Consider the following 22,714-nt stretch of genomic DNA (forward strand, 5'->3'; position numbering starts at 1 on the left):
ATTTTACAGTCATAAGTTTTCTTGCCTTCAGTTTCATACCATACAGCTGAAAAATCATTAATATAGGTTCGTATTAACATATTCAGCACCTCACTGTCCTGTCCTGCAGAGAGTGTGTGTGTGTGTGTGTGTGTGTGTGTGTGTGTGTGTGTGTGTGTGTGTGTGTGTGTGTGTGTGTGTGAGAGAGAGAGAGAGAGAGAGAGAGAGAGAGAGAGAGAGAGAGAGAGAGAGAGAGAGAGAGAGAGAGAGAGAGACGTGTTTTCTACAGGAAACAAACCAGAGAGGGAGAGAGTGAAAATACTGTTGTAAGCGCCGTGTTTCGTCGCGGTTTTGTGAGTGTTTTCCTGGAAGCGGACGCTTAGCGAATCAGGACAGTCTGGGGCCCCGTTTGTTTAGACCCGGGAATCCAAGCTAAAGGTGTTTATTTGGTGTGTTTTTGGAGGCACGAGGCTCGATACGCCGCGCAGAATGACCGTTGACTGGCCCGATCTGCTCATCGTTCGCGGGCATTAGGTAAGAGCACTTATTTACACCGATCAAGACTGAAAGAAAAGCAGGTAGCATAACGTTTCTTTTGGGGCACTATCAACAATAAGACGTGCTGTAGCTTCATTTAAGTCCGTTAGCTCGCCCACATCACGTCTAAGTCTTCCTAGAGTCTGATATCGTACTTGTTTTTAGGTAAAAAAGGAACTATGAACACCTCGGTGTGCTGGCGAAACAAACACCACGCATTTGTTTCGAGGGTCTTTTGGGTCGAAAGGAGGAGAGTAATGGCATTGCTGGCCGCCCGGATGCTTATGCTGGGGTTGTGGTGTTGTGCTGCTGCTGCTGCGGGAGAGGGACCGTCCACTCCGGCCACATGCTCTCCGCCGTGCCGCTGCGACGAAGACGGAGGAGCGGACTGCTCCGGACGAGGACTGACTACCGTCCCCACCGGCCTCAGCGCGTTCACATATTACCTGTAAGTCACCACAGTAACGTTTAATAATCAAGTGCATGCTGGGAACAAGTGCATTCTGTATGTATAAGCCTAGAAATGTTTGGCTCCCTTTTCAAAACGGGTTTCAGTGTCCATTATGTTACACGCTTCTATAACGAATTACTGCAGAAACACCATGTAGTAATCCTCCAAAATAATGACACATGCACTTCATGCAGTTACACAAACTAACAACAACTGGTCTACAACAAGTCTAAAATTGTTTTCCAAAGTCAAGTAAGATCATTGATCATGTAATATCAAACCACAAGAAACAGTCCTGTAACTCAGAAACACACCTGTATAGCCTTTCATTCACAGCATAGCTGTAAGAAAGAATGTAACCAAATATTAAAGATTAGAGGTGGAAATCCACATCGAGAAGTATGATTGTTGCATTTAGATAAATGTCTTCTATATGAAAAAGTCTGGCATTTGTTTTCAGACTGAAAGTCATTGGAGAGATTTTTGGCTTTGTAGCTCAAAGTCCATCTTGTGCTGCTTTTGGGTACTTTGTGTGAGTGTAGCAGACTGAATGAGGTATGGCCCAGACTGGTGATATAGAGAGGGCTGCTCATCCATTAATAACTACAGGCAGCCTTTAAAACCTCACCAGCCTGCTTTTATACCCATGCAATATAAAACGGTAGATATTGTGCCAGTTATTTATATTTTGAGGTGAGTTGGGGTGCTTTTCTATGAATAGTGCTGTCCACAAATGACTTTCTCAGCAGTCTGCTGCTGAGTTTTAGTGCATAACAGACACTAGTATTATATCTTTCTCAATTATTTTTTACCATTACAATTTCTTAATTTTTGAATAACTTTGGATTTCACAGATAATCAAGTTAGGCCTCTTATATTAAAAACTAGAAGTAATTCAATTTAAAGTGTGTATAATTACTGTCAAGCAACTCACCATGATTGCCATGGTAACATCATTACTGACTAAAGGCTGATTTATACTTCTGCGTCGAACCTACGCTGTAGGCTATGTGTAGTACGCCGTAGCCTGACGTGCACCTCTCCAAAAATCTTAACAGCGCATCAATTCTACGTGGACCGCAATCTCTGAGTTTGGTCTGCTAGTACCCCTCCCTCCGTATATGCTTGAGTTTTGTGTGAGTTTATGTGCACTTTAATATATTTTAATGTTACACCTTCTTATATAAAATAAAACACTGCAAAGAACAAGTGTCTTATTATTTATTATACTACACAGCATTATACATCACTATTTGTCTGTGACTAACAATGTTGATCTGCCGTGGTACAAGTCCTTGTGGAGATTGAAAGAATTCCATCTTCTCTTGTTCCATTGTAATCTCCTTTTTGTAGTTTTAAATAATGATTTGATATTTATTTGCCGCCGTCAAGGCTATAATGTTTCTCTGACAAGCCGCTTCTTATTTGGCTTTTGTCGTGGAACTGCAGGTTACATTAGCAACACGACTAGCAGTCTGCATGTGTACTGCACGTTGACGCGGACAACGACGCAGAAGTATAAATGAAAACTGATGCATAGCCTATGGCGTAGGTCAGACGCACAAATATAAATCAGCCTTTAGGGTTAATTCACACATAGAACTATAACTATAACGCTAACTGTATTAGCGTCCACATAAATGCATGGTAACTTTCTTTTTGATAGTAGAAGCATTTGTGCCATCTGCCAAATTAATTGCTCAAACTCATTAAACTCAGGTGGATTCTTTCTGATTGATTGTCGTGTGTTCATCAGCAGGAAAAAATTGGTATGAAACTCAGTGGCATTGTTTTTCTGTGTTGTTATTATTACAGCTGGAGTGTTGACTTCCTTATTCTTAAAGAATTAGAATGATTGTTAAAACTTTGTAGTTATCATTATATTTATCATCCTTGGTGTGAACAGGCCTTAATTCTTGATGCTGACTCCTTTGGTCAGTATTAATGGAGCCCTCGCATCAACTGTGCATGGTTTGATGTAGTGCTGGACGTTATACCGGTTCATACTGAATACCGGTGTTTATTTTTCTTATGATGTGAATTTGTAAAATACCGCAATATCGGTGTTGTGTAAGAAATGTTCGGATTGCATTTGAGAGGGGTCTCTTTTCACTGTTGCACTGTGGCGAGGACACAGCTGTATGTGTCACTAAGTGTGAAAGTTCCGAAACTGAAGCTGTAGAACTAGTAGAACGTGATGACACAGAAGAACTCGTCCACAATATCCACTGACCACCACACATATCCACTGTCTGCTGCCATCAGCTCACTAGATTTAGAAACTTTCAGATGCTTTTAGTGGCTTTTTTCCATATAATGTATATACTGACAAACCTAGTGAGTTTTTTGGATAAACCTTATCTATGATTCAGTTAGAAGATGTCACCAGTGCTGCCCATCGAGCGTGAGGTCTGACTCTCCCGGCTCAGTGTCTCTCTGTGTCTGTTCTGTGCATTGAGCAGCAGAGAAGCATCGCTTTCAGCTGGCCGTACTGCAGCCGACTCAATAAATGAGTACAAAACACTGACTGACTGTTTGGAATTATAAATATGAGCATAGCTTGTCTGGTAATATTATGCAAAAAAAATTATTTTATTTTTTTGTTACTCAGACTCAGGCAGTGCGCTGCATGAGACAAAAAAGTAATATAGCCAAAACCACCGCATAGCCACTCAACATGCATCTACTGTATATGCATGTTGATTTTGTCAGACGATGTCACGATTATAAATGAGGTTAACATGTAATAATGGGTCGTGTTTTGTCACTATTTAGAGTGGAATGTTTCTATGATATTCACTCATGACAGTAAAATAGGGTAAGTAAATTCTAAGTAAATCTACTGCAGTAGACTATTTCCTCTCAGTCAGTATAAAATGTGGTTTACACCTGGTCATGCACGGAAAAAAATAAATAAATACCGTCATATACCGTGAAACTGGTATAATTTTGAAAAATACCTTGATAATAATTTTTGGTCATACCGCCCACTATTAGTTTGATGTCTCCCTGGTTCACTTTGAGAACTTTTTTATTAGAATTATTTTTATCAGTTTTTTCATCTGTCTTTATAAAAAAAGACTGGTTTATTGCTGGGCTAAGCCAGAGCCGCTGTCTGTGGCATGCGTGAATCACATCCCTCATTACACTTTACCAGCATTTATTGTGTTTTCACTCTGTTGTCATTAAGTGTGGTACTTTTCTGCCAAAGAAAGAAACGCGTCTGGAGGCAAGTGTTTACTCTGCAGCTCTCTCTTGGAGCCCGTACATTTTCAAAACAGCTTGACCGGGCTCTTGAAATATCTTTGCCAAGCTGCAGCATGTAACCCAATGCCAAGCTAAGTCCAGTCTGGAGAAGCGATAAAGCCAGAAATAAAGCCACAGAGTTAACACTAGTGGTGGCAGTGGCCATCCTTGATATCAGTGAATTATATGCAAATGGGGACTGCATGTAATAGGCTTCAGCAGGATGCTAACCCTCCGGTTTGTTTTTTTAAACATGTGAAACATTTTGTTAGGCAGTTCTATCATTATAAAAATCACGTTGGTGTGCTTATTGACCAATATGAAAAAAATGACTAGCAGGCCACATAAATTATATTGTATTGTTTAGAGTTGGCATGAAATTAATTTCTTTTTCTTTTTTTTGATTCATTTGTTACACAGATGTGTCATAATGTGGAAAAAAATCTGTCACTACTTCTGATTCATCATGATTTGGTATGAGAGTTTATTCTGAAATCTCTTTTAGTGATGAACATTGTCTGTATGTGAACAGTTTGTGTTTTAGCAGAGCCCTGTTTTTTATTAAACGCACATTGCTGATCAATCCGTGGGTGATGTTGAGCAGATGACGGGACATCTGTCAGTCAGTCTATGCAGTAATAGTCATGAGCTGTGAAATGTGCTGCCACCGTTCCAGCCACATAGCTGCATCCGGCTGCATGGGCCTGCTGCACGCTTAACTGCATTTCTGGTATTTATTTATGTAATTGATAATAGTAGGGCAGTTCTCTCTGCCCGTCCTCTGGGTTGCTTTCAGCTGTCGCCACACTGTCTCTCCCCGCAGAGAAGAACAGAACTGGAGAATTAGCGAGAGAAAGGACAATAGAGGGAGGGAGTTGAAGTTTCAAAACTGGTAAAGTGAAAAAGAAAAATATGGAGTACATCAGCATTCGAAGGGTCAGAGAAAAGGAAAGGGAGGGCAATGTATAAAAGTGTTAGAGAAAGAGAGTAGACACAGTCTGGTTGATCATTATTCTCCTAGTCCTGATAGCAGCCCTCTGTCTTGTGGGATTAGTGTAGTTTGCTCACTTCAACAGGTTGTTGCGCAATGCTTCAGGTTAATCATACTATGTTTAGGCGGAGTATCGAAGCAGGGCAAGCGAGAGACTTAGCACCGGCTTAAGAAACAAATATGCACTGTAGTATCGCTCCACACCAGGGAAACTTTGACCTTGACTGAGCTGTATGGGCGGATGTAACTATATACTTAACTCCCAATGCAAGTGGTTCATAGCTTATTACACTCTACTTTCGATCAAATGACCTTCATAGTGTTTTAACAAGCACCTCATAAACATTTGTCTGTTATGTTGTATAGGGAGAGAGCAGATATGCGTATCTGATGTTGTTAAAAACGTATTACTTGAATTTATTTGATAATTTTTGTCTTTTATTTTATTACACCCTTAAAAATGAAAATTCTTAATTGCTATTTTTGGTTCCTTAAGGAACCTTTAACATCAATGGAACCTTTTCATTCTACAGAAGGTATTTTACAGTGGAAAAGGTTCTTTAGATTATTAATATGTTCTTTTAAGAACTGAAAGGTTCAGTAGATTTAAAGGTTTCTTCATGGAGCTATCAATGCCAATTAGGAACCTTTATTTTTAGGAGTGTATATGGCATCATTGCAAAAACCCCTTCTGAAACCTTTATTTCTAAGGTTGTAAATGTCTTAATTTTTGTAATTGTTGTTAGTTTTTTGACTTCTGTTATTTACTTTATCAGCATAAAGATACAGTAACCTTGTTACTGACTAAAATTATCTTAAAAAATATATATATATATATATTTTTACATTTTCCTAGCTTTTTCACTTCTTCCATTACTTGTCTTGTTCTTATCCAGTAAGTTTAAACTATGTCTTTTTTTTCCGATTCAATGGCATGTCCTTTGTAGTTCTTTACTTTTGGCCTTTGATACTTTTCAGTCTACCTTGCCTGTTTTTGGTGTCCCCTCACCCTGGCTGAAAGAATTTCCATTGTGTATGTTTATGTGTGTGTGTATGTGTGTGTGTGTGTGTGTGTGTGTGTGTGTGTGTGTGTGTGTGTGTGTGTGTGTGTGTGTGCGCGCGCGCGCGCATTGGTTTAGTGCAGTGGGGATATCCCCCCTTAAAGGTCTGTCCACACGGCATTAGCCCACTCTTGTCTCAGCCTCAGTAAAGCCCTTCAGCATTGAGGAGCTGGAATGTGCCTTTGTGTCCCATTAACAAAACAGAGACGCCATGTTCTTTTCCATCTTAAAGGCTGTGAGAAGGGTTGCATGTCTACAAGCTCAGTCAGATGGAACCGGCTGCCCAATTCCTCCACACCTTTCCCTGTCTGAATGTATAGAGCGATTAGTGATGGCTTATTTTCACATTCACCTCCAAAGACAATACAATTTCTGTGCAGTCAGGGGGTACGTGACAGAAAGTGACTGTAAGGTAATGAGCTTTTTTGGGAGATTTAATATGAAACGGAGGATAAAAGTTTGTCGTTGTTTTTTTTTTTTTTTTTTTGAGAACACCACCAGAGAAAGTCACACAGTTTCGTCGAATCTGTCAGATAAAATTATTTGTTGAAAATTGTTTAGTTGAACCAGTGCAATGCTTCATCTGAAGACGTATACCTCAGTAATGCACAAATGATTTATAGAACTGATGTTATGAGGTGAATTGGGATAGTTCAGGATAAAGGTTGTTTTATGTACATGAACACAGGCAGCTTTCAGTCATACCTGCGCGCACACACACACACACACACACACACACACACACACACACACACACACACAGGTCATGAGAAGAGCTCTGGAGGAGAAGAGGGCCCTCTGTTCAGAGTTCTGGCAAATGATCCCTCAGCCGTTAAAAGTGAAGCCTCATGAATGTCTGTGACTGCATTTTTTCAAGATCAACATTGTGTATCCATTTAGAGTCCCAGACATTTAACTACCAGGGCTTGAATTTCGGGATTGTGGGGGATTGCACTTAATTCTACTGATTCCCACAGTTTCCATTCTTGTCAGATCAGAACCAGAATCAGAAAGAGCTTTATTGCCAAGTATGCTTGCACATACAAGGAATTTATTTTAGTGACACAAGATTCCAGTACACAGAGACAACAGCAACACACAAAAAAAAAAAATTACAAATATGTTAATATAGAGATAAATATTGCAAAATCTAGACAGGCTGGTGTAACCCCATCTGGGCCTGGTGCCTTTCTTCTTTTGTTTTTCCTGAAGAACTTTCGCACATCATCCTCACTGATTTGAAGAGCAAGAGGTGGGGAGAGGGGGATTGCAGGAGATGTTAACGGTTGTGTAGAGAGATGGTCAGAATGGGTGTGAGGGGTTTCAAATCTACAATAAAACTCATTCAGGTTGTTAGCAAGTTGTTGATTTGCCTCAGTGCAGGGGTATGGTGTCTTGTAGTTTGTGATGGTTCTCAGACCTTTCCACATTGAAGTTGAGTCATTGGAAGTGGACTTTTTAGTCATTGGAACTTTTCCAACTTTTTAGCGTAGGTCCTTTTAGCAGCTCTGATCTCGTTATTCAGTGTGTTCCTGGCCTGATTGTACAATACCCATTTCTGTAGGCATCCTTTTTAGCCTGACGAAGATGTCTGAGTTTTGCTGTAAACCATGGCTTATCATTGTTGAATGTTAAATAAGTCCTGGTTGGAATGCATATCCTCACAAAAACTAATATAGGATGTTACAGTCTCTGTGAGTTTGTCCAGATCGGTGGTAGCAGCTTCAAAAACACTCCAATCAGTGAGGTCAAAACAAGCTTGTAAATCCTGCTCTGTTTCGCTGGTCCATCTCTTTACAGTCTTTACTACAGGTTTAGCAGATTTAAGTTTTTGCCTGTAGGTTGGTATAAGATGAACTAGGCAGTGATCAGACAGTCCCAAATATGCTCGTGGAACAGAGTGATATGCATCCTTTATTGTGGTGTAACAGTGATCCAGTATATTACTGTCTCTGGTGGGACATATACCATGCTGTCTGTATTTAGGCAGTTCACGGGAAAGATTTGCTTTATTAAAGTACCCAAGAATGATTAAAACAGAGTCTGAGTGTTGTTGTTCTGTCTCTGTGATCTGATCAGCGAGTTTCTGTAAGGCTGAGCTCACGTGCGCTTGCGGAGGAATGTAAACACTCACAAGACTGAATAAGTGAAACTCCTGCGGAAAATAGTACGGCTTGCAGTTAATGAATAGCACTTCTACATCAGGACAGCACATCTTCTTTAACACAGTTACATCTGTACACCACCGTTCACTGATGTAAAAGCATGTCCCGCCGCCGTGCAATTTCCCTGCTGATTCTGCGTTGGGATCTGCTCTAAACAGCTGAAAGCTGGGCAGATGGAGCACGCTGTCCAGAATGGCATCATTTAGCCAGGTTTCTGTGAAACACCGAGCAGCAAAGTGTGAGAAATCATTATTTATCGGAGAGAGCAGAAGAAGTTTGTTTATTTTGTTGGGAAGAGAGTGGACATTTGGCAAAGGGATTGTTGAAAATCATTAGTAATTTGTGTCAGCAGCTCATAAATAGAAGGCGGCAGCAGTTTATTGTCAGGGATTTTTTGTGTCATGCCGTGCCACATCCAGTGTAGACAGCATCACTGACTATATAGTGAGTTCTATTGACTGATCTATATATAATGAATCTCTATTATAGATCAGTGATTCTATATTATTTTATTGCACCATGCTGTTCGCATCTGGTGTAGACATGGTTTTAGGAATCATTAGGATTCACGCTTCGGGCACACCTCACCCCCGCTCGCCACTGCCAATGTCATCATCTAGGGCTGAAACGATTCCTCGAGTAACTCGATTACAAAAAATGATCGAGGCAAATTCCTCTGCCTTAGAAGACTCTTTTAATTTATTTTAAATCTCACGTCATGTTCTTTCGCAATGATTTTTTTAATGTGACAACGCATTGAAGTCACCCACAAAGTGGAAGGAGCCACAAGCGCTGCGTCCGAAGTCGCCAGGGGGGCAGGGTTTCATATTTTTTGAAGCACCCCTGGGCGCCGCCATTGGCTAGCGGACCCCGACCTGTTGTTAGCATTCCATTGACTCCCATTCATTTTGGCCTCACTTTGACAGCGAATAACTTAACATCTGAGGCGTTTAAATACTCCATTTGTCCATTAATTATTTCTAAAGAAACACGAAAATGTATAAAAGGCTCCATTACCTTGTATCTTACGTTATAGTCCCGTAGAAGCAGTTTTTGTAAAAGGCTAACGATTGCGTCATAACCAGCGACTCTCTGTCGCACAGTAGAGAAATTACCATATGGACAGGAGGAGAAGCTCGCAGGCAATCTTTTAAAGTCTATGAGGCAATCGGGGGGACGTGGAGGCATAAGGTCAAGGACGATAATTAATCAGAATACTTACCAAAATTTGCTCTTGTTCATGCTCGCCTTCTCTGCAAGATTCGGTGGGTGATTCAGATTTCTCTTGGCACAGCGATTAGAAGACTTACAGGTTGCTCACGTGACATCTACGTCATCAAACTCAGTTTGAGTCTGCGCAGTACGCCTGACCCCCAGGAAGTGCGTGCTTCTAATTGACTTCATTTTTCTCCGTTGAATCCAATGGGGTCGCTGTGTCCATTTCTTTTACTGTCTATGGAAGTCGCATACTGCAAGGAGTCAGCAGTGTTTTGATTTGAGGGCGCGGGCAAACGTAAAGAGAATGTCGTGGCGTGTGTCCATTGCAAGATAGAGCTGGCATACCACAACTAGGGCCGCCCTATGATTTCCGCGATGCAGAAAACGTGGAGGGAATCGCGAAATCCAGTCATAAAAACGGAATTTACAGTTTAACGCAGGATGGCACGGAGTTTGCACCGCCTCGGCATCGGGCACCGCCTCGGCATCGGGCACCGGAACGGCATCGGGCACCGGAACGGCATCGGGCACCGCCTCGGCCTCCGGAACCGCCTCCGGAACAGCCTCGGGCACCGCCTCGGCCTCCAGAACAGCATCGGGCACCGCCTCGGCCTCCGGAACAGCATCGGGCACCGACTCGGGAACGTCCTCTGGGCTTTGAGGAACGGTAGACGCCTGTCTCCTCCTCCTCCGCCCTCTATGATGGCGAGTCAGTGACACCTTGTCTGGAGACTCAGGCGTTGAGTCGGCCATCTTGTGCTGTGGCTCCAAGCTGGCGGCCATTTTGTGCTGTGGCGCTGGGCTGGCGGCCATCTTGTGCTGTGGCGCTGGGCTGGCGGCCATCTTGTGCTGTGGCGCTGGGCTGGCGGCCATCTTGTGCTGTGGCTCTGGGCTGGCGGCCATCTTGTGCTGTGGCTCTGGGCTGGCGGCCATCTTGTGCTGTGGCTCTGGGCTGGCGGCCATCTTGTGCTGTGGCTCTGGGCTGGCAGCCATCTTGTGCTGAGGCGCTGGCTCACCAGCCATGACGTTAATCGTCTTGGGAATCTCTAGGATCTTGGACAGCGTAGCGAAATAATCCAAGAATGAGTCAGCGGCCTTCTTGGGAGTTGGCGCTGAGCTGGCGGCCATTTTGCACCGTGGCGCTGGACTCGCGGCAATCATGGGCAGTGGCGCCACCGTGGTGGACATGCACTTCCTCTCCCCTCTCCGTCCGCCATGGTGAGACGGTGGCTCTGATCCATCCCACACGAGCCCCGGGTCGAAGGGAGGCCATGGTTGAGAGCGGTGCTGAATCTCCTCTCGACCACTCCCTCCTCGGCGACCTCCCCTGGTCCCCCGGAAAACCACCAGGCGAGTTCCCTCAAATCCGTTCCTCTCCCGCTCTGTGGCTGGGGAGGAGATATAAGCAGACATACCGCTGGATCATCCTGTGATGGAGTCCTTCTGTCACGTGTGGTGATACAAGAAACACGGAGAGATCCAAGTGCGGGTATGATATTTATTAAGGGGTAATCCAAAGGGGTAAACAGTCCAGGCAGGGTCAAAACCAGAATATCCAATAGACAAGGAACAGACAAAACACAAGGCAAGATCAAGACGGAAAAACAATAGACATGAACTGTATCTCACATACAACGAGACTAAGCATGACTAAGACTCCATGACTAAGACTCAGACAGACCAGGTATAAATACACAAAAGGATAATGGGGAAACAGGAGACAGGTGGGGAACAATCAATTAACTAAACAAGGAGAAAGGTGACCAAATAAGGAGACAGGAAGTGATAATATGATAAACACCGTGGGAACTGAGGACACCTAGTGGAAACCCAGGGAACACAACCCAGACACTGTGACAGTTTGACCGGAGCAGCATCTAAACCCTGAAAGCCGACTAACCCCAAATAAATAAATAAATAAAAAATAAAGACAAGACAAAGACAGCACATCAAAATAAGTGTAAATGTGTGAAATGTCCAGGGTTATGAATACTGTAGGACAGAAGGGAAGAAATGTTTCAATATGTCCATGTGTCATCGGGATCACCTGCTCCTCCGAAAGCAGAAACAGTAGCAGGGGAAATGAGAGTTGATCGTGAATTGTGTGTGATAAGGCCAGCTTTGTGATAACCCCATTGCTTAGTAATGACGGTGCAGAAGAAGGCGGCAAAATTGCTAGCTTTGCTCTTTTCACTTTTATATTTATGTCTGTCTTATGAATGTACAGTGAATGCTCTAAAGAACGCTAAAAGTGAATATAAATGAAATGTACAGCTCTCTGCTTGCACCGTGTCAGTCACGCTCGTCAGAAAAGGTACCCCAGACCACCCATTTTAAGCAGACTCCGGTATAATAATTCCCAAGTTTGAAAGACAGCATTCACATAATCCGAACGTACCGAACTCTGTCATCAATCAAACCCAGGTGCGAACAAAATTGAAATCATGAAAGAACCCTAATAGAACTGAAAACTTTAAGTGGAATTGAGCTGAAATGGTTGAGATCTTTGTGATTCACATACCTAATAAAATCTGTCGCTCTGTCTTTTCCTTCTTGGTGGCTTGGTGGTTTTCTTTCTCTTCCCTCTATTTTTGATGAGCATGAATGATGACTTATGATGATTAGAGAGACTCGTTAGTGCTTTTCTCTCACTCAGAAACGGTGGGTGTGGGACAAAGAGAGAGACTGTTAGGCTGCCAGAATTTCTTAAAGCATTGGGGATGTTTACACATGCAGCACTCAGACCTCAAATCAGGCCTTATTGGCCATGCCCTTGTTCCGTGGATTTCGTCCCATGTGGAGAAAATATCCACCAAATGTCCGCTCTGCTGTGAGGAATCATGAAGACTGGATTAGTGGACTGACAAGTAGTCTAGGGCTGCAACTAACGATTATTTTGATAATCGATTAATCTGTCGATTATTTTTACGATTAATCGATTAATCGGTTTATGTACTTATATTTTAGTTTTTCCCATTTTTTCCCCAAGTAAATTATTAATAAATGGTCTTTATCCTTCAGCATAGATTTTTAAGAGATTTTAACCATTTTGCACTGTCATATCCTAATCAAAAATATACCTGGAGTTGTTTTATTGTGTTAGTAATCCTTTGTCGAACTCTTCTGCAATCAGAACACTGACCCATACTCTAGCAAATTTCACAAGGAGATTTAAAATAATGTTTTCACCATGGCAGTCCTTAGAGCTCCTAAAGTAGTTTAACATCCCGAACGAAGCTTATTAAGGAATCTTTCAGAACATATTTTCACGAAGAATAAGGATAAAACAGAATAAAATTGCAGTGCGTTGTATTTTATTATTTACTGGGAAACAGCTTTATAGCTTTTGCTGTGAAATTGTAAACAATCCTTCGAATAAAGTGCCAGTGGCATGAAACCTGAATGGAACTCACAATTTAAAGTAAAATCCATCAGAAGGTTGAACAGAAAAAAAAAATTGGACAGTCACACACAAAAAACCTGCTGTGTGAAAAAGAGCAGTGAATACTTAGAAAAAAAGTGCATTTCAAATATCTTTAAACATTTACCTCTCTCATTCAGTCATAATTAGGCTGCACGACTGAATTTTGAACTGTTAAACGACAAACTGATCACAGAACATGTTTGTAAAGCTTTAAATGTTAACTGTTAAAAAGCAATGTAAATAAATAAAAATAAAAGTCTTAGGGGCCGTTCACATATCGTGCCTAAAAACGCGTGGAAAACGCTAGGCGCGCCGCTTTCTCCTCCTTTCCAAAGCGCTCGTGCAGAAGATCCCCTGAGGCGTCTGCCTTTGCTAAGCAACCATGACGTGCTCTCTCCTTGAAGACGCGGAAATTTCAGCAAAGGATAAATGGATTTGCAGCTCAAAAAATCGCTTGCAGTAGCTCTGCTACTAAATTTATTTCAAAATGGAAATCCATATACAACTATGATCAGCTGTTCCTTTCATCTTGACTGAGCTTTTAACGTTGTTACAGGGAAGGATGAAGCCGATTGGTTAGTTCTTGTCACATGACCCGCGGTGCACTTGCAGCATTCTGAAAAGTTGAGATGTTTTTAACTCGATGCGGTGCGGTGTTGGAAATAACGAACTTGAGCGCGCAAAAGACGCGATATGTGAACGTCCCCTTAAACAGTTCAGTAGTGCAGAGTTTACAGGTTACTCTTCTTTTTTGAAGGCTCAAAGTAAAGTACTCCCAGTCTCCCATATTCCGCTAAATGCTGCAGAGACGCTGTTCGGGAAGCACGTGACATAAAACGAGGCCAGCTATTGGCTATTCGCTACTTCTCCTGCTGTGCTGGCTGAGTAAAACCTCCGGTGGCTCATTACTGCCACACTTTGGTCACCGCAGATTTGAAATATGCACGAAATGAGCCGCTTATGGCAAATAAAAGTTATTTAGCAACGAATCGATGACTAAATTAGTTGGCAACTATTTTAATAATCGATTTTTATCGATTAAATCGATTCGTTGTTTCAGCTCTAAAGTAGTCCCCAGTAGGAGTCAGACCGGAGATGAGCTCTAATCCAAGGTTTGCATGTGTTGTGTTCGCCGGTGGTTAGACTCCTTGAGAAGAGTCCAGCAGCTGAAGAAGTGTGGATGTCTTTTCTTTCCAGCTATTCCAAGGAGTAGTTAACATGGCACCTCTCCTCCTCGCCGAAAGTTTGAATGTGCGTGGTCCTACGCAGTGCCACTTGGCTGGCATTTCCTCTTTGCCCTGTGCATGACCCACAGTGATCTTGAGTCACAGGGTCCATCATTGCTCTATAGCCGCACACTTCCTGACCTGTAGATGACCCCCTCGGGTCCCCTGCATCTGTCCACACGCTGCCCCTGCCAATGATTTGTGTGTGTTTATGAGTGTGAGAGAGACAGAAAAGCAGAATGTGTTGAATTTATTTAAACTGAGCTGATGATACATTATTTCTAGAGGGCAGTAAAATAAACATTTATTCCCAGTTAATCATTTTCTTCCTCATTTCAAAAACCTCTGCTGTCTCCTTGTCTGTGTGGCATGTCATATTTAAGCCAGTCATGTTTCATTTTGTGTTGCTATTTTTAAGAGTTTGCAATATTTTGTTTGTGTGTGTGTGTGTGTGTGTGTGTGTGTTTGTTTGTGTGTGTGTGTGTGTGTGTGTGTGTGTGTGTGTGTGAGAGAGAGAGAGAGAGTTATGTCAGGACTTTAAAACTTTTTTGTCAGAGTTTAAAACGCTTAAGGTATGTTCACATTGACAACAGCGTGCAATGATAAAACAGTCATTATTTTGTATGAGATTTAAGTTGCAAATCTACACACCACACGGAGGGGGAGATGAGGAGCATACTACTGCAAGAATTATATCAGCTACACACAGAAAATATATTTTCTTCAAAAATAAAAAAACTGTGGGCACAGTCAATGTTTCACAGATTTTATTTTTTTTTCATTTTCAGTTGACCATGTCCATTCAGCAGCTCTTTATAATTACATTTTGAGCAACTAAGAAAAGTAAAAATACAAGTCCATTCAGAAGTCTTAAATCAGTACAATTTTGATTTAGAATTTTCTATCAAAAACAGTAATATTTTAGAATGTTAGTACAACAAAAATATCTATTTTCCATTTTTTATAAATTGTAAAATATAATTTATTTCTGCGATGGTAAAGCTGAATTTTCAGCAGCCATTACGCTGCTGTCACATGAAATCATTCTTCAATGCTGCAAAACATAAATTTGAAAACCTTTTTTACAGAAACCTTGATATATTTTTTCAAGATTCTTCTGTTCAAAAAACATAATTTATTTGAAAAAAAAAAATAATTTTCAATTGTAAATGTCTTTCACCCAATCAGTGTAATACATTCTTGCTAAATTAAAGCATTAATTCCTTTTAAAAAAAATATTTTAGAAGGATAGTGTATATTGGTAACATTTTATGAAACTTTGATTTGTCATTAAAAAAAAACCTTTGTAATGCTTAACATAGGTGGTTTATAAAAAAATCAAATACATTAATGAAATTTTCAAGGCATTTATAATTTGAATGCATTTTAACTAATGATATGTGGTGGCTCATGAATATTTATTAAGCTACTTAGTAATTTTAACTTTCATCACTTAGTTTAATAGTTTTAGACTTGTAAAAGGGTCCTGGAGAGTATGTGTAGAGAAGGCAGGACAGAGCATGTAGCAAGGCAGTGAAGAGGCCCCTCTAATTTATTGAAGTGCTGAATTCTAGTCAAAGCCAGTCTGATTCACTGTGTTTGGTCTAAACCAGCTGAGAGACTTGCAAGGACAGCCGGACACTTCCTCCGACTCACTCCATTCACACGCTTGAATTCATCTCCCTCTTCCAGAAATGAAAGGTTGTAGGTGTTCGGAGAGATGGTCATGTGATTATTTAGAGATCATTCATGGTCGATAGCAGAGATGGGACCAAGTCAAACATGTGCAAGTCTCAAGTAAGTCTCAAGTCTTAACCTTCAAGTCTCAAGTAAGTCCCAAGTATTTTTTTCTTGGGCAAGTCAAGTCAAGTCAAGTCACAAGTTATGTCAAGTCAAGTCAAGTCAAGTCCTGTAGTAAGTCAAGTCAAGTCAAGTCCAAGTCAAGTCACCTTATTATTGTAATTTTACCTGCAGAATCTGATCTTAATAAAGTTAAAAGACAAGATATAAGTAACTGTCAGTAAATAAAAAATAAAATAATTTGGATTTGCATTGTAAATACTCATGTTCAGTAAAATACATCATGGAATCAAACAAAATTGTAACTTCATAAAATTATTTATTTTTCACTTCTTCCAACAGTGTTTGAAATGTTTTACATTTTCAACATTGAGTCCATAAAGCAAATAACAGCTAAACATCCAACAGACTCCTCTCTGAACACCTCTCTCTCTCTCTCTCTCTCTCTCTCTCTCTCTCTCTCAAACGACGTGACGTGACATGACATTCGGCTAAGTATGGTGACCCATACTCAGAATTTGTGCTCTGCATTTAACCCATCCAAAGTGCACACACACAGAGCAGTGAACACACACACACACACACACTGTGAACACACACCCGGAGCAGTGGGCAGCCATTTATGCTGCAGCGCCCGGGGAGCAGTTGGGGGTTCGATGTCTTGCTCAAGGGCACCTAAGTCTTGGTACTGAGGTGGAGAGAGAACTGTACATGCACTCCCCCCACCTACAATTCCTGCCGGCCCGAGACTCGAACTCACAACCCTTCAATTGGGAGTCCGACTCTCTAACCATTAGGCCACAACTTCCCCTCAAACACAGTTTACATACAACATTAAACTTTCTTACATTTCTCCTCTCTCTCTCTCTCTCTCTCTCTCTCTCTCTCTCTCTCTCTCTCTCTCTCTCAAGTTCAAGTTGCTTTATTGGCATGCCATTTGAGTTATAGTATTGCCAAAGCATTTAGATACAGAATAAAATATAAAATATGATTACAATAAAATACAATACAATAAAAATAGCAACAGCAGATACTATTTCTAATATTAATAATAGTAATTATATAAAATTAAGAATATCAAATAAAACAGTTGAATACAATAAATTATCCCTTTCGTATGGTGTGTATGGTGTATAAATATTTAGCAGCTAGTGTGACTGCCGTCTCATTCTCTCCAAGTATATAGAGTAGTTTCTCTGAGTCATTTAGAGACAAGAATGAACGATTCAAAGCTTCAAACTGTGGGAAGAATGTTTCTCTTGTAGTGCTGTATTTGGGACAGACAAGAAGGAAGTGTTTCTCATCCTCTGTTTGATTCAGCTCACAGTGTTTGCACAGTCTCTCTTCTCTCGGTAGCCAGGATCTTTTATGTCTACCAATCTCTATTTCCAAATCATGATCACTGAGTCGATATTTTAAAAGGATTTGTCTTTCTTTTAATTGCTTGTGTGATAAGTAATTTGCCAGTTTTGTGGTTCTGTTTAGGGCCGAATAACACTGGAGTTTGGTTTGGAGCTCAAATTCATTTTTTCATTTTTCATCATAATTATACTTCAGCTTTTTGTCAATTAGTTTCTGAATGTTGGGGTTGTGATTGGAGTCAGAATCAGTTTGGGTTTCCTTCATCAGGTGAAGCACGAGTGTGTTTCACTCACTCACACACACACACACACACACACACACACACACACACACACACACACACACACACTCTCTCTCAGAGTATATCAGTAAGTCATTACCTCTATTACAAGGTATTGCACTTGCAAATATAAGATTCGAGAGAGTCTTGTCTGCAAGCCGAGCACGATGTGGCCTATCCCACCATGTATGCGCCACCGGTATGCGCGCTATCGTTTTTTCCAATCGCGTCCGCACCGCATCGAGTTAAAAACATCTCAACTTTTCAGAGAGCCGTAAGCGCACCGCTGGTCATGTGACAAGAACCAACCAATCAGCTTCATCCTTTCCCCTAACAACGTTGAAAGCTCAGCCAAGATGAAGGAACAGCTGATCATAGCTGTATATGGATTGCCATTTTGAAATAAATTTGGTAGCAGAGCTTCTGCAAGCGATTTTTAGTGCTGCAAATCCATTTATCCTTTGCTGAAATTCCCGCGTCTTCATGGAGAGAGCGCGTCATGGTTGCTTAGCAACGGCAGACGCCTCAGGGCCGCAACTGCCCGAGCGCTCTGGAAACAAGGAGAAAGCGGCGCGCCTAGCGATTTCCACGCATTTTTAGGCGCGAATTATTGACGACAAAAGCGATGACCCTCTGTACCCCTCAAGCTGAGATGTTGATCTGATGTGATATCTGATCTAAGTGGGCGTGGTGTGCGTAAGGTAGAGAGGGCATGACTGATGTAGTGTCCTGGTCCAGTCATGACAATGCGATTCTCAGCCTGCGCTCCAGCTGAGTAATCAATTTTATTTTTAAAAATAATTTATATATTTTATATTCAAACTGAAAACATGATGTGATTAACACTCAAGTCATTCAAGTCATCGTGTCTCAAGTCAAGTCAAGTCCCGAGTCTTTAACTTCCAAGTCCGAGTCAAGTCTCAAGTATTTTATTTTTTGTCAAGTCAAGTCACAAGTCATAAAAATAGCGTCTCGAGTCGACTCGAGTCCAAGTCACAAGTCCCCATGTCTGGTCAATAGTGTTGTTGGGATGCAGGGAGGTTGCCTTGGCAGTTAATGGGTTTGTTTAATGTGAGCTTCCTGGTGGAGCCTCGAAGAAGGCCATCTGCTGCATTAGAAACGCCTGTCTCCCATCACATCGTCTTTTTCCAATGGACACCAGACAAATGACAGGATGAGGATCAGTGGAAAGAAATGAAGGGGAAGGATGGACAGAGAAATAGAGGGAGAAAGATGGGCCGAACGATAAACAGAAGGGTATACTGAGTGAGATGAACTGGGAAAGCGTCACGCGCACACAGGCCTACACATTCTGTCTCTTAGTGTCACAACACACACAGACACGCAAATAGGTGCAGCCATAGACAGGTCTGTACACACACTCTTGCTGGAAGGTGGGAAGCCTCTCTGGTCTCACTGGAATGTGAAATGGCTTCCCAGAAAACTGGTTTTATTTGGGTTTTGTTCCCATCAAGCTTCCATCCAGCTCAGCTTACCTCTCCAGAGAGAAAGAGAAGGAAGGCATGGACCAGTTTGTGTTGGAGTACTGTGAAAAAGAACTTGCTGGCCATAAGATGCACTGGTTTTTCTAAATGGTGTCAGTATCCAACCCTTATGAGAGGCAACTTACATTAAGGTGATCCTGTCAAATGCTTTCTTTTACATCTGGACAGCACTAACTGTCACATATTGGCAAGCATTTTGTATTAAACAACTGCTATTTTAAGCTGTTTGAGTTATCAGCTGATTAATGTCAGATATTGGCAAATATTCTGATAGCTTATCCTTCTTTAGTGGAGGAATGTTTCCTTCTCACCAGTTTGTTTGTTTTTGTAAATGTAAAAGTACATCTTAAATTTTTGTAGCAGACTGACGTAGACTGTTAACTTCAATTTTGATCGTACATACAATGAACTTGCGTAATTTAGATCATTGCAGATTATTATGTTTTAATGAGAGTACTGGAAAATTGCGGGATTTACAGTCAGGAAAAGTTTTGAACGTTTTATGTTCATTTTTGAGATAGACGAATTCCTAATTTACTTTTGGAGACTATAGTAAAGAAATAGGTCACCCAAAAACTCTATTATCATTTACCACCTTCATCTCAATCCAATCCCAACTGCTTTTGTTCCATCTGGATGTTGACGTAAAAAAATGAGATGTTTATTATCACTGCTGGTTTGGTGTTCAACGAACATTTCTAATTATTATCATTGTTGCAAACGTTTGTGCTGCTTGTGAAAACCAGAATTTTCACAATTCTTTGAGAATCCTCCTCAGAATCCTTTCTAAATAATAATGTTCACGTTTATGATTTATCACTGGTGTATTGTTTTTTATTTTTTATTTTTACTTTTTTTATGATGGTGCTTTTTTGTTATTTTTGGAGCCATTTATAACCAATGTCATTAAATGGAAAAGACCAGCCTGGATATTCTGCAAAAAAAATTAAATGGTGTTTCTCACAAAAAAGAAATTTAAATGGGCTCAGATTAAAATGAGGGCGAGTATATTATGACATAATTAGAATTTTTGTGTGGGCTGTTAAGTCTGTTAAGTTAATTCTGATTGGAAAATGTAATGTATTTGAGCATGTTTTAGTTTGCATTTGAGTAAAAGTGAAGAGTTTACATTTGAATGGTTTACTCTTGGCAAACTTTGCAGTCTGACTCCAGCGTATGCTGTTTGTGTGGATCAGTGGTGTGTTCAGCCTTGTCCATATCTCATTACAGATAAACTATCAGCACAGCCCGAACACACTTACAGCCATGGTGTTCCTGTGGAATTAGCGGCTTAATACACTTCCTTTCTCGCATTCCTGCTGTCTTTCTCTGTCTGTAAATCCTTTGCTTTCTCTCAGACTCAGAATTGTTTTTATGGGTTGACATGTTTGCTCTCAAGGCTGAGTGTTTGTGTTAGAGCTCACGTGAGGGAATTGGCTTCTTGCTCTGTGACTCCAGAACTGTAGCGCTTCTTTGAGCTGCCTGTGTGTTGGTGTGACTTGATGAATATATTTTATTTTTAATATTTTTATTTACTTACTTACTTATTTGTAGGGTTTAAGTTATGCGTGCCTGTGTGTGGTCATCTTCTCTTCTTTTAGTATTGGGCAAGTCTGTAGTTTTTTAGGATCTCAGGTAGTTTAGTTCAAAGAGGGTTTAGACTGGAACTCATTACTCAGAGTTTAAATCTCATGCTCTGCGTCAGACGGCACTCTTTTCCCAAACATTTTAAGAGCTGTCTTCCCAAACATTTAAAGATCCAAATACAGTGTTTGAATTCATATACAGCTTATATGAGGCCATCACGCCTGTCTTTCTTAAAGAAAAAGTCCCTTTCACTGACCTTGTGGACCAATCTGTTCACTTATCTTTCCGCTTTTATTTTTTGTAGTTTCATGGTTCAAACCATACAGTTGTCTACTTGAATGGCAGACAGTTTGCCGGAGCTTAAATATGACTCAGACTTCTCTCTTGTGTAGAGAAGGAGAGGAATTTGTCAGGCATGACATCATCCAGTGTTTAGTGTTCATTCTCTACTGTATGTAATGCTGAAGAAAAAACAAATCATCAGGCTTGTGAGAAGAGACTATTGTGCTTCAAATTTAGGGTGGGGGTCCTGCTTGAAAGAACAAAACCCTATAACTATAAACAACTCAGGCCTTGAAACAGTGCAGGATAGTAGGTATTGCACACAATTTTAATCAATCCCACAAGCTGGGCATTCAGAGTCTAGGCAAGCAATCTGTCTTATTTGGATTATATTACATTTCTATTAAATTATATACAAGTGAATAAATAGAAAGAACCCTATGAATTGGCTGAATAAAATGAGATGTACTGTAGTTCCTTGTGAGAAACATTTAGATAAACTAGGACAGAAAGTGTCTTTATTTCATGAGCACAAGTCTATGTTTAATGCACACACCCTTTTTAGGCTTGAGCCTTAAGAGACATCATTTGCAGGGCTGTCAATCAAAATGGAGTTGTCACAGAAACGCCTCGCCTTTCTTGGCCTGAAAGCCAGCCGGTGAATGAGACCCACCCATGCCCCGACACACGCACACCACATCTACAGGCCTTATCATGGGGCAGGCTGTGGCTGGGCTCCTTCAGGGCTTGGCAGGGCTGGGAGCGGGCTGGCCCTGCTGTGATGTGGGACTCTGTGGGCAACTGCGGCCACCGAAAGGCCTGCTGCGGTGCTGGTGTGGTTTGCCGACACGCAGATGCTCCCTATGTTTCACTGATGCAGTGGAAATTTAAAAGTTAGCCCTCAGAATCTTAGCAGAGGAGTTTAGGAGCCCATGGAGAGCAGCTACAATTGAGTAAATTCCTGCAAATGCTCAGAAACAGGCTTTCTTTGACCATTTAACTCACTCAGATAACTATACATATTAAGTAACACTGCAAACATGCCCACGAAATCTGTGCTAATTGCAATTTTCCCAGTCTAATTACTGATCTTGTAGGTTGTTACGAAGTAGAGATATCAGTAATCCTTTTTAATGATCATTTTGTATGCTATTTAAATGTTGTTGTTTTTACATAATCGTTTTTATATAAATAATATGTAATAATAAAACATTTACTAATTAATCACACTTTTTTTCTGCAATTAATCACGATTAATCCCACCTAACAATACATTTTTCATATTTATATTGCAATACTTTTACATTCACTCTTCAAATTAATGAAGAAACAACATGAAGAAAGTCTATATTTAATATTTGTTTAATGCCATTTTTTATGATCGAAGGCGAGTATCACTCATAGCAATACTACTGATGTCTACAGATCCCCCCTTATATTTAACCATTGACTAAACCCATTCAGCATCACAGTATAATAGAGAGCTATACATTTGAACATTTATTAGACTTTACAAAATAACAACTTTTAATTTAAGTAAACTTAAAACAGTCTTCACATAAATCAATTATAATAAATGTCATATTTAGCTATCTGTGCC

General features: G+C 40.8%; 1 protein-coding gene across 2 annotated transcripts in view; it reads left to right on the top strand.

Annotated features, from left to right (window-relative positions):
- The first annotated feature begins 224 nt into the window (after nt 1–224).
- LOC132105697 (leucine-rich repeat-containing G-protein coupled receptor 4) overlaps nt 225–22,714 on the top strand; it is a 54,846-nt gene continuing 32,356 nt past the window's right edge. For both annotated transcript variants that reach the window (XR_009423979.1, XM_059511008.1), the window contains exons 1-2: nt 225–513; nt 682–964. Coding sequence is in view for 1 of the 2 variants with exons in the window: in XM_059511008.1 (XP_059366991.1) it covers nt 696–964 (269 nt within the window). In the remaining variant the exon portion in view is untranslated. The remainder of the gene's footprint in view (nt 514–681; nt 965–22,714) is intronic.

This window comes from Carassius carassius, chromosome 2 (assembly GCF_963082965.1).
Source record: "Carassius carassius chromosome 2, fCarCar2.1, whole genome shotgun sequence".
In the NCBI taxonomy this organism is placed as follows: Eukaryota; Metazoa; Chordata; class Actinopteri; order Cypriniformes; family Cyprinidae; genus Carassius; species Carassius carassius.